General features: G+C 55.4%; 1 protein-coding gene across 8 annotated transcripts in view; it reads right to left on the bottom strand.

Moving 5' to 3' along the window:
- Positions 1-1265: 1265 nt before the first annotated feature.
- ZNF185 (zinc finger protein 185 with LIM domain) overlaps positions 1266-11519 on the bottom strand; it is a 29781-nt gene continuing 19527 nt past the window's right edge. For 3 of the 8 annotated variants that reach the window (XM_088062741.1, XM_088062740.1, XM_088062744.1), the window contains 11 exons: positions 11131-11211; positions 10277-10378; positions 9643-9795; positions 8959-9069; positions 8637-8732; positions 7605-7682; positions 6275-6343; positions 5049-5123; positions 4125-4227; positions 3472-3570; positions 1266-2747 (listed from right to left, as the gene is read on the bottom strand). In XM_088062741.1, coding sequence (XP_087918867.1) covers positions 3472-3570; positions 4125-4227; positions 5049-5123; positions 6275-6343; positions 7605-7682; positions 8637-8732; positions 8959-9069; positions 9643-9795; positions 10277-10378; positions 11131-11211 — 967 coding nt within the window. In that variant the 3' untranslated portion in view covers positions 1266-2747. The remainder of the gene's footprint in view (positions 2748-3471; positions 3571-4124; positions 4228-5048; positions 5124-6274; positions 6344-7604; positions 7683-8636; positions 8733-8958; positions 9070-9642; positions 9796-10276; positions 10379-11130; positions 11212-11519) is intronic. The other 5 variants (XM_014256380.2, XM_088062742.1, XM_088062743.1 and 2 more) reach the window with 5 other exon arrangements.

Genomic DNA, 11519 nt, shown 5'->3' with positions numbered 1-11519 from the left:
AGGGGCGAGCGAGGGGAAAAGGAAGCGAGGTGGAATGGCGGTGAGAAGGGGGAAAGAGGATGGATGAAGGGGAGTGATGGTGGGAAGGAGGCGAGTGAGGGGGTCTGGACGTGAGGGAGAAGAGGGATGGATGAGGGAAATGGGGATCAGTGAGGGGAAAAGGGGAATTGGTGGGAAAACGTTTAAAAAGGGGGATGGGGGAAAGGTGAATGGGGAAAAGGGAGAGGGGAAGGGGTAAGTGATGGCGGAAAGGGAGTAAGAGGGTGAAGGGAGAGTTAAGAGGGGTGGAAGGGGTCAGGGAGGAAAGGGAATTAGAGGGAAATTGAGCAGCTGGGGGAGGAAAGGGGTGAGAGGAGGAAAAAGGGGATTAATGAGGGGAAAATGAAGGAGTGATGATGGGAAGGAGGTGAGTGAGGAGGAAAAGGGATGAATGAGGGGAGTAGGGATCAATGACGGAAAGGGAGGAGTGGCAGGAAAAGGTTTTAAAGGGGCAAAAAGTAAATGGGGAAAAGGGGGAAGGGGTGAGTGAGGGGGAGGAAAGGGAAGGAGGGAGAAAGGTGAGGAAGTGAAGGAAAAGGGGAAAAGGGCTGAGTAGGGAAGGGGTCTCTCCCTGTGTGTGTGAGATCCAGAAAAATGCACAAAGTACAGCTTAGCTGGGATCTCCCAAAGCTTCGGTGAGTGTAACGTCTCTTCAGGACAGCTTTATCAGGCAACAATAAAACCAGCGCCATTCTTTGACATCCTCCTCCCAAATGTGCGTGTTGGACACACACACAGGCTCTGGCACCTCCTGATAAGAAGCGTTGGATGTTTGGCAGTCACCAAGGCCACGTGCTCTGAACAGAATCTCATTTTTGTACCGGTTGGCCTGAACACCACGTCCAGCACTGGCACTGCCCAAGGCCTGTCCTGGTGTCAGCTGGGCTAGTGTTAATTTTGTCACTCTGCTGGAAATTTTCAGGTGCTCTGGGAAGGTTTGGTCTGTGCAGAAGATGGGATTTCCAAAAACAGAGTTCCCTGTGCCAGGATGGGTTTGCCTCCACTTCTGCTCAGTCGCCACCAGCACATTTCATACCTTTTATATCTTTATTTATTTACTTGATTTCATATGAAATAACCTGGTCAAGATTTGTCCCCACAAGCAGCAGGAGCCCAAGAGAAAGAAGATCTTTTTTTTTGTGAAGGAAAATGAGTGACCTCATCCATTACGTAGGAAAAATCTGTGTGCAGGTGACCCTTCTCCACAAATACCAGGAACATTCACCTCTTTGAATAATTCATTTGTTTTTTATTCATGGAGGGTAGGTCAGCAATTCTTCAAAGCTCAGGCCAATACAATTTATAAAGCATAACATTTTTATAATAGCTGCAGGTTTCTTTTGGGGGATACAGGTCTTTAAGGGGGAAAACCCCCTCCTGTCAGGGAGTTGTGCAGAGCCAGAAGGTCACCCCTGAGCCTCCTTTTCCCCAGGCTGAGCCCCTTTCCCAGCTCCTTCAGCTGCTCTCAAACACAAAAACATCACGGGGGGGATCAGGGTTCCTTTTCCCCTAGGTAATCACAGGATTTTGGGAGAAGCTTGGTTTTCATCAATTCTTGGCTGTGAAGATGGGGATGCCCTGGTTGCCCAGAGCAGCTGTGGCTGCCCCTGCATCCCTGGAAGTGTCCAAGGCCAGGCTGGACGGAGCTTGGAGCAACCTGGGATAGGGGAAACTGTCCCTGCCCATGAACTTCAGAACAGATGAACCTTAACTCCTCCCAACCCAAAATCATTCTGGCATTCTATGGCTCCTAATGCTTCCCATCATAAGTCTGGACTCTTGGAGGACACCTGACTTCCAGGTTTCAATATTCAGCATTCCCAACCTCTCAGCTCTGAGTTAAGGGCTAAAACAATTCTGATTTTACTGGGCGCAGCAGCTGCTGGAAGTTCAGCGTTAGTGAGAATTTGGGCTGTGAATAGTTTACAGCATTGGGAGGTGTGGCAAGGGGAGAAATTGGGATTTCAGCTGAGCAGAGCTCTTTGTCAGGAGAGGGAATTGAGATGGCAGTGCTCTGGCACGAGACACCTGCCCCAGAGCCCGAGTTTAACACCGGGGGAAGGACACTTATCTCCCCAAACAGGCAGCAGCCACAAGTGCTGCTGCAGCATCCTCAGGGAAGAGGCAGGAAGGGGAATTAAAGCTGACACACAATTAGAATAGAGTTTGCAAGTCCTCCTGGAATCCTGGGGAAAGCAAATGGAAATCAGGCAGAAGCTATTTCTAGGCTGAATTTAGGGCTGAAAGAAGCAGAAATAGGCTTTCGCTAAGGACTAAATCCAAACCCTCCTAAGAATCCAAATTTAGTGTTTAAGGCTCCCAGTGCCTGTGTGCCAGCCTGGCTGCACAAGGGAAAGAAATACAAATATCATCAGGAGAGACTGGCGGCGATTAGCCGGGGTAAAGCTGAGGAGCTGTGCCCGACTCCCAGCTCCGGGAATACCGGGAATCTTCGTGCAGCTGAGGGCAGGCTGAGGGGCTCAGCACCTCTGGGAAATGTTATCTCTGAGGAGGAGCCTGCCTTATCTCGTTCCCATCGCACTTGTGCAGGTGACAGCATCAGCCAGCAGGTGCTGAACTCATCCACGGCCAGGGGGCGGCGAGAGGGGAAAGGACCGCAGGGAAGCGGGAGCAGGAATGAATTCTGCAGTCTCAGGCAGGCAGGAGCGGCGGTGATCCCAGGAGAGCATCCCCAGCCCCGCGGGGCCCTGCAAGCACACAAAGAGCGGCTGATCCCACCGGGAATGCGGCGGAGCCGGGAGCGTGCGGGGATGGGCGCTGCACCAGTCACATCCCAGTAGCAGGAACGGGGAGCAGCGAGGTCGGAGCTTCCCTGCTCCTCCTCCTCTTCTTCCTCCTCCTCCGTGCCGGGAGGCAGCGGGAGCACTCGAGGTCTCCCAGCCCCAGCACTGCCACGGCACCTCCCGCTCCTTCCAGATAATCAGACGAAACCAAACCGTGTCTGTGTTGGAATGCACAACTCTACTCTTTTCCCAAAGTTTTTCGCCTCAAAGAATCTTTAGGTAAAGGAGTAGCTGCTGCCGTGTCCCTGTCAGGGGAATGTCACAGCTCCGAACGCCGTCCCTGCACGGGGTCAGCCCAGGACACGGCAAGGAACCTTCAACTGCCTTCCGAGAGGACTCCCCACCTCTGAGGGACATTTCTGTCATCACTCAAGCCTGTCACCCCCGGGAAGCCACCACAGCCTGTTTGTCACCGAGGTTCTGGTTCCAACCACCGCCCCCGGGACAGAGCGAGTGAGTTTCCAGCTAACGCTGCAACAAGGTCACTGCTTCCCAGCCAGCAGCCCAGGAAGATCCCTGCCTGCTCACCCTGGAAATGTGAGGGTTAAATGCCCTTCACAGTGAATTCTGAGCTCTCACCCAGCCATCCCCCTGGGAATGGCTTTGGAAAGGGGCTCTGGAAACCCACCTAGAAGAGCTTCTCGTAGCACTTGTCACAGTGGACAATGTCCCGGTGGATGAATATTTTATCCAGGAGCTCTCCCATCGCTTTGTGGCAAATTCCACACTGCCAAAGGGAAAACAAGGAGGTTGGGCAATGACCAAAACCCCACGCAGGAACAGCACAAGGGAGGGGACAGAGGTCTCTGCATCATTTTATTAAGGGGTGAGGATGCAACCTTTGAGGCTGCACTTTCCTACAACAGCCAAATGTCCCTGCAGGCCTCTTCCTCCCACACTCCCCATCCCTCTTCCTCCCACCCTGCCCACATCCCCGCACACTTTCCTTGGAAACCCTGCAGGGTTTGAGGATTCAGCCGCCTCCACTAGAGCACAAAGACCACAAAGCAGCAAGTCTGCCCCAAGGACACTGGGGCAAGGACATGAGGCTGTTCTGAGGGTGCTGCCAATAACAAAGAATTCTCCTTGTTCTAACATTTATTCAAAGACCTGAAAAACCTTCTGGGGACACCTGTGGCCGCCTGACTCTTTTTGTCCCAGTGTGAGGTAAGGATTTGGCACACCCCACGTATATCCCTCTGAAAGCCTGGGGATGGAATTTGCAGGAAGATCCCTGCTCCCAGCCCCACCATTCCCAGCAGCACAGGCACTGGAGCTCACCCTGAAGCAGTACTCGTGGCAGTGGATGTTCAGGTGCTCGATGATGATCTTGGGGCAGTCTCGGATCTCCCGGCTGCAGTAACTGCACAGGGGCTCACTGGACCTGGGAAGAACAGGGCACTGGGTTCCTCTGTGGTGTTCTGCTTCTAGTCCCAGCCCTGCTGCCAGGGCTTTATCCCAGCCATCAGCACTGCTGTCCATGAGCAGCCTGCTCCCACACGTGGGACTGTGTGAGTGACAGAGCAGGGGACTGTGCTGTCCCAGGGGTGCAGAGACCACAGCAGTGGGGCAGGACAGATCTCAGAATCCTGAGATTCCACAGTTGTGGAATCGTGGAATGGTTTGGGTCGGAAGGGACTGTAAAGCTCATCCAGTCCCACCCTCTGCCACAGCAGGGACACCTCCCACTGTCCCAGGCTGCTCCCAGCCCCATCCAGCCTGGCCTTGGGCACTGCCAGGGATCCAGGGACAGCCCCAGCTGCTCTGGGCACCTGTGCCAGGGCCTGCCCACCCTGCCAGGGAACAATTCCTGCCCAATATCCCATCCATCCCTGCCCTCAGTTGGTGAGAAGACATTCTCTTTTGTCCTGTCACTCCAGGCCCTTGGAAACAATCCCTTTCCATTCTTCTTGCGGGCTCCCTTCAGGCACTGGACAGCCACAATTAGGTTACCACAAAGCTTCTCAGCTCCAGGCTGAACAATCCCAATTCTCTCAGCCTTTCCTCACAGGAGAGGTGCTCCATCCCTCTCATCACCTTGGTGGCCTGCTCTGGACTCTGACTTGGAGCCCACCTGGCTGTATTTCCATTTATTGTGCTGCTGTTCCACCAAACACACCCCAGTGTCCTCAAAAAGCAAACCCTTAAAATCATTTCTGATTGAGAATCGGATGAACCCCGCAAGGCAGCCCCGCCCTGTCCTACCTGTGCAGGGGAGCACTGGACAGGTAACTGTGGTGGCTGTAGCTGCTTCTCTCCAGGTCACTCAAATCCACAAGGCTGCGGAATGAAGGAGGGAAATATCAGCTCTTGGCAGTGCTTTGTGGGAAGAGAACCTCAGAGAATCATAATCCAATGATTTGGAATATCCTGGCTACCTGTTCCTTGGGGAGAAGGTCCTCAAAGTGCCTTCCCAGGACACAAAGAGGAACCACTAAGTACCCCCAGAGGGGACTCTCCAGGCAAAACTCTGGCCTCACCAAATGTTTACATAATAAAAATAAAAACAATAAATAAATAATAATAATAAAATAAATAAGCAATGTTTACATTTGGCCCCTACAAATAGCAGCTTCTCACTGCTGCAGCTCCAAATCCTGCACTGTTATGCAGGGAAAGGCACAGAGCACATCCTTGGTCTCATCCCTCATCCAGCTGAGCGTTCCCTCTCTGCCTGAGGTTCCTGGATATTTGGTTTATCTTTGGCTGCTGACAGCGGCTTTGCTGAGCTCTGGGACAGGCTGGAGATTTACAGAGTGTCATCAGCTCCTGCAGGGATGTCAGCCCAGCGCTGAGGGAGGAAAACGCCTGCAGGGAGCACCAAACTGGTGTGAACTGGTGCCACATCACCGTGAGGATGATGTGCACGGGGGTCTTGTCACGCTGGGGCTGGTTTGGAGCAGCTTCACCAGAGCAGAACACAAAGGACTGAAGATTTAAGCTTGAAAATGGTGCCACTTCATGTTTTTTAACTCATACAATGAAGTTTTTCCAGTGAGAGCCCTCACCCTCCACATTCTCCTCTCGCACTCCAATCATTTGGTTACAGGTGTCTCCCAGTGCCAAACCTGCAGCGTGGTGCTCCCATCCACCCCAGAGACACCAAGCCACTCCAGGAGGAGCTTCCCTGTCCCCTGGGAGCAGTGGGACACAGTTCTGCTGCCACCAGCACAGCGGGAGGAGAGCACAGAGCCCTCCCAACACCCGCCCGGGCCCGATCAGCTGCAGCTGCCCCATCCTGCTGGGTGAGCACCTCTCCCTGTGCCGGGCTGGCACACGGCCGGGACACGCGGCGGGGACACGGGAGGGGACACGGGAGGGGACACGGCTGTCCCACCCGGAGGTGACACGGGAGGTGACACGGCTGTCCCACGGCTGTCCCACCCGGAGGTGACACGGGAGGTGACACGGCTGTCCCCAGCGCTCCGTACCTGCCGTGGCGCGGCGAGGCTGCAAAGCCGCCCGTGTTCACGTACTCCTTGACAAAGAGGATCCCTCTCCTGGGAAAACGGGAATCATTTGCATGAGAAAAGAGCGGCTGGGGCTCGGCAGAGCCGGGCAGGGCTCGGGAGTGCCCCCGGACACGGAACGCGTGCGGGAGAGGCTCGGAACGGGATGCTGTTGTTCCCCAATAAATCCTGCCTATTGTTGCTAAATAACAACTCCTCTAATTACCCCAGCAAAACAAATCGAGTTAATTGGAAAGAATGGGATGGATAATGTAACCCTTTCATCCAGTCAGGGGTTTGAGGGATAAATCTTTCCCAGCTCCCGTCAGGATTAGGCGCACAATGGGCACGGGGAGAGCTCCCAGCTCCCCCGATCCACCGAGCCCTGTGGCACAGCGCTGCTTCCAGGGGCTGTTCCGCCTCTGGAGTATCTCCAGTGATTTCAGACACTGCTGGCTGGTTGGGGATGTTTTTATACCTCCCTTGCATATTCCTGCCTCTTTCCAATCCCAGCTGCAGAATTTCATGCCCCATCCCTGCTCCAAGGGGAGCCCTGTGCCCCCCACCCTCTGCCTGCAGCTCTGACAGGAATTAATCAGCCTTTTCCATTTCCATGGTGCATTTCCACTGCTGCCTAAAAGCTGGGATTAATCCTCCCTTCTTACACTAAGCCCTGTCATGGCTAAGGAAAGAAACCTCTTTTTCTTTTTACTTAAACTGAGCCCGGGCTCTTTCTACATCATGGAATCATTAATCTTGACAAAGACCTTTAACATCATCATGGTGCCACCACCATGGTCACCACCAAACCACTTTCCCAAGTGTCACATCCACACATTTTCTGAACACTTCCACCACCAACCTCAATTCCCCTGGCCCATCCTGAGGCCGTTCCCTCTCCTCCTGTCCCTGTTCCCTGGGAGCAGAGACTGACCCCCCGGCTGTCCCCTCCTGGCAGGGACTTGTGCAGAGCCAGAAATTCCCCCTGAGCCTCCTTTGCTCCAGGCTGAGCCCCTTTCTGAGATCCCTCAGGAATTCTCCACCCTCTTTCCAGCTCTGCTCCCTTCCCTGGCTCCAGCCCCTCAGGGTCTGCCTTGTCCAGAAGTGACCCCGGGATTCCACGTGGAACCACCTCAGCAGTGCCCAGCACAGGGGGACAATCACTGCCCTGACCCTGCTGGCCGCAGTGGGTGACACCAGGCAGGTGCCAAAGCTGGAATTCCTCACCAGGCAGGTGCCAAAGCTGGAATTCCTCACCAGGCAGGATGTCCCCACCCTGCAGCGAGGGCATTGTGCCCCCTTGGTTGTTTACCCGGCAGTGCTGGAGTCAGGCTGGTACCCAGAGCTGTGGTGGGAGCTGCAGAGCCTCTCACTGGAACTGGAGAGGAGCCTGTGGAGAGAGGGAAAATTCTGTGAGCCACGGCAGGATCCAAGCTGGCAGCCAGGAGAGGAGCGGCTGCCACTGCTGGGAGGGCAGATGGACAGCACAGCCCTTTGCCAGACCTTATCATGGACCAAACCAATCCCTTTCTCCTTCTACATCTGCCACAGGACAGGATTGCTTCCCTGGAGAAGGGATTTGGGGAAATCTCACTTGTGGGGCCATGAGACAGAAGATCCAACGAGATCTTCCAGTGAAGATGGGCTGAGTGAGTGGGAGCCTGACTGGGAGCAGCCACAGGGAGAACAGGCACAGGAGGAATTGCAGGAGATGGGAACATTCCCAAAGCCAGTGGACCTGTCCCCATGGAAAACAGCTCTGTCCATCCGCTCAGCAATGAGACCTGGAGTGAGGCTGACCTTTCCTGGAGCCAATCCAAGGATCTTGTGCCCCCTCTTCACCCCCAGAACTACTGATTGTTACAGATCCAGCCCTCAGCCTTGCTCTGGTGGCTGCATGGAGCATCAGACAGCACATGGGCGGGCTGGCACTGCCAGGAGGGACTGCAGGATAATGGTATTCCACACTGGACACCTCCTGCCCCTTCCATCAGCCTTGTCCTGGGAGCAGTTCTGTCATTTAACCATTGACATTCTGGGGACAGGGACTCTCTCGCTGTTTTCCTGTAGTAAAGACCAACAACCAGCTCCCCATTCTCCTGTTCCTCTCTTCTGGCTTCCCACACAGTGAAAAATCTCCAGGGATTTTTCTGGATGTATCCCAGATCCTCTGCTAGGCAGCTTTAGCTAGGAATGGTTTAAGAGCTGGTCTGTGCCTCTGGATCATGAATCCACTCCCTGGAAACCAATCCTCCCTCTCTCAGCTCTTTGGCTTTGCCTGCTGGCTCCTATTCCATAAATTTCTGGGAAGTTTCCCTCGGAGCCCTGGTGACTCCCCGTTTACCTGGTGCTGTTACAGTTTAAGCTGTCCATGTAGAACGGCACCCTGTGGCTTCTCTGGGACATGGACATGGTGGGATCCCTGGGAAGGGACTCGTGGCTGGGGAGAGGAAGTGGAACAGTCTCAAGCTCTGAGTTTGGGCAGCTGAGGGATCCTCACACGGGGTGGGAATCTGGGCTGGAATCTCCCTGCTGGGCACTGACCCCTCCCAGCCAACACCTGCTCACTCCCAGGGAATCAGCACGTGGATCAGGACACCTGGATGGAAGTGTGGCAGTGGGAAGTTCCTTGGTTTGGGAATCTGGGATCCCAGCCCTGCACTCACCGTCCTGCAGGGGGGCTGAAGTCCCCGTGCCCCCTGGCACCGTCATACCAGCTGCTCCTGGGGCTGCTGCTCCCGGGAAAAGCGCTCCCTCTGGGATCGGGGCTGGGCCTGCTGAGGAGACACAAAGCCCTGAGCAGCAGGAATCTCTGCAGTCCCCACGCTGGGCTCACAGTCACTGCCGGGGCTCTGGCACCCAGGGAATGTGTGGATGTGAGGCTGTGGCTTGGTGGCGAGCATGTGACAGCACTGGATTGACAGCTGATGGTCACAGAGGCCTTTCCCAGCCACGAGAACTTCATGATTGCATCATTTCCCCATGCTCTGCTCTCTGTGCCGGTTCTGTGCTCCACAGGGAGAGCAGGCTCCAAACCCAGCACCTGAGCAAAGCCAAAGCATTCCCAAACGGATTGCCTGGAGAAGCTGTGGCTGCCCCATTCCTGGAAGTGTCCAAGGCCAGGCTGGATGGGGCTTGGAGCAGCCTGGGATAGTGGAAGGTGTCCCATGCCAGCAGCTTTCCCTGTCTGCATCCCAAACCCTCACCCCCAAACCCTCACTCCCAAACCCTCACCCCCCAAACCCTTCACCCCCAAACCCTCACTCCCAAACCCTCACTCCCAAACCCTCACCCCCAAACCCTTCACCCCCAAACCCTCACTCCCAAACCCTTCACCCCCAAACCCTCACCTCCTGGTGCTGAGCATCTGGCTGTCCACGTAGCCTGGAATCCTGTGGCTGGGCACGGAGCCTCCGAAGGACTGGCAGTCCTGGAACAGGGACACGGGGGGCTGGGACTCCTGGGAACCAGGAACGCTCTCCTGGGAGCTGAACTCAGACCTGCTGAGGAATTAAAACCAGTTTGACCATAAATCCAAGGGGAGTCTTTGCTCTGAGCAGCTCACATGAGTGTCCAGGGTCTGCTGAGGGTGGATCCTGCCCCTGGGAGAACTGGGACACCACAGGTTAACAGAATCACAGGATGAGGGAATTCCAGAATCCCAGAGTGGTTTGGGTTGGGAGGCACCTCCAAGTTCATCCCAATTCCACCCCTGCCATGGGCAGGGATATCTCCCACTGTCCCAGGCTGCCCCAATCCCCAGTGTCCAGCCTGGCCTTGGGCACTGCCAGGGATCTGCTCTGGGCACCTGTGCCAGGGGCTGCCCACCCTCAGGGGAACAATTCCCTCCCAGAACTCCTGTGGTCAGTGCTATTGGATTGGGCAAATTCCCTGGCTCCCTGCTTCAGCCAGGAGTGTTCCAAGGAGCGAAGGATGAGGCTGAGAGCCACTTGTGGCACCACCACAGGGAGGTCCCCAGCGTACCTGGCTGGCCCCGGGGTGGGCTCGCTGTGCCTCCAGTCCCCCAGGCTCTCACGGGGGCTGTCTGTGCTGGCACTGGGTTGTCCCTCATAGTCCAGAGTGATCCTGGTGGGGAGGAAAGAGCTGTCAGGAGCTCCAGCACCTGCATGTGACCCTGCCCACTGTGGGGGTAAGTGCAGGATCACTGTGCCTGTCACAGCACCAGTGTCAGGGTGCTTTAGCTTGGGAGGGACCTTAAAACTCATCTGGTGCCACCCCTGCCATGGCAGGGACACCTCCCACTGTCCCAGGTGCTCCAAGCCCTGTCCAGCCTGGCCTTGGACATTCCAGGGATCCAGGGACAGCCCCAGCTGCTCTGGGCACCTGTGCCAGGGCCTGCCCACCCTGCCAGGGAACAATTCCTGCCCCATATCCCATCTATCCCTGCCCTCTGGCACTGGGAGCCATTCCCTGTGTCCTGTCCCTCCATCCCTTGTCCCCAGTCCCTCTCCAGCTCTCCTGGAGCCCCTTCAGGTCCTGGCAGGAGCTCTGAGCTCTCCCTGGATCCTTCTCCTCTCCAGGTGAACATTCCCAGCTCTCCCAGGCTGGCTCCAGAGGGGCTCCAGCCTTGGAGCAGCTCTGTGGCTCCTCTGGGCTCTCTCCAGCAGCTCCACATCCTCCTGATGCTGAGCTGCAACAATTCCTGTGGGAGATCCCTGCAGTGCTCTGCTCCTTCCAGGGTGAAAGGTGGCACTGGCAGAGTCTGTACTGGCTCCTGAATTCCCTAAGCCAGGAAATGAGCATTTGGATGCCTTGGGACAGGCCAGGAAGGAGAGCTGGAGGTGTGTGAGGGATGTCCTGGTGGCCCAGCTCCGTACCTGTCCCTGCGTGGCTCAGACTCGTTGCCATGTGGAATCTCTGGAGCTGGGACGCTGCTTCCTGCAGGAACAGAGCTCAACCTGCCAAGACATGAGAGCTTTATGTTCTGTGGAAGCACCCTGAGCACAGAATTCCTGTGGGATGGAGATGCAGCCCCTGGAGAATCTCCTGCCTCAAGGGGAAAAAATAAAAAAGTCCAATATCCCTGCACGGAAATGTTCCAGATAGAATCGTGGAATCACGGAATTGTTTAGGTTGGAAAAGCCCTTTAAGATCATCAAATGCATCCACCCAGCACTAACCCAAGTCCTCAAATAACCCAAAGGGATGTGAAAAAACCCAGATGGAAAATCCAGGCCTCTTAAGAAACAGAGCTGAAAGGAAGGAC

Source organism: Pseudopodoces humilis, chromosome 15, assembly GCF_049639895.1.
Source record: "Pseudopodoces humilis isolate 2021_Gansu_Grassland_sample_001 chromosome 15, ASM4963989v1, whole genome shotgun sequence".
In the NCBI taxonomy this organism is placed as follows: Eukaryota; Metazoa; Chordata; class Aves; order Passeriformes; family Paridae; genus Pseudopodoces; species Pseudopodoces humilis.
This window is presented reverse-complemented; position numbering and strand designations above follow the sequence as displayed.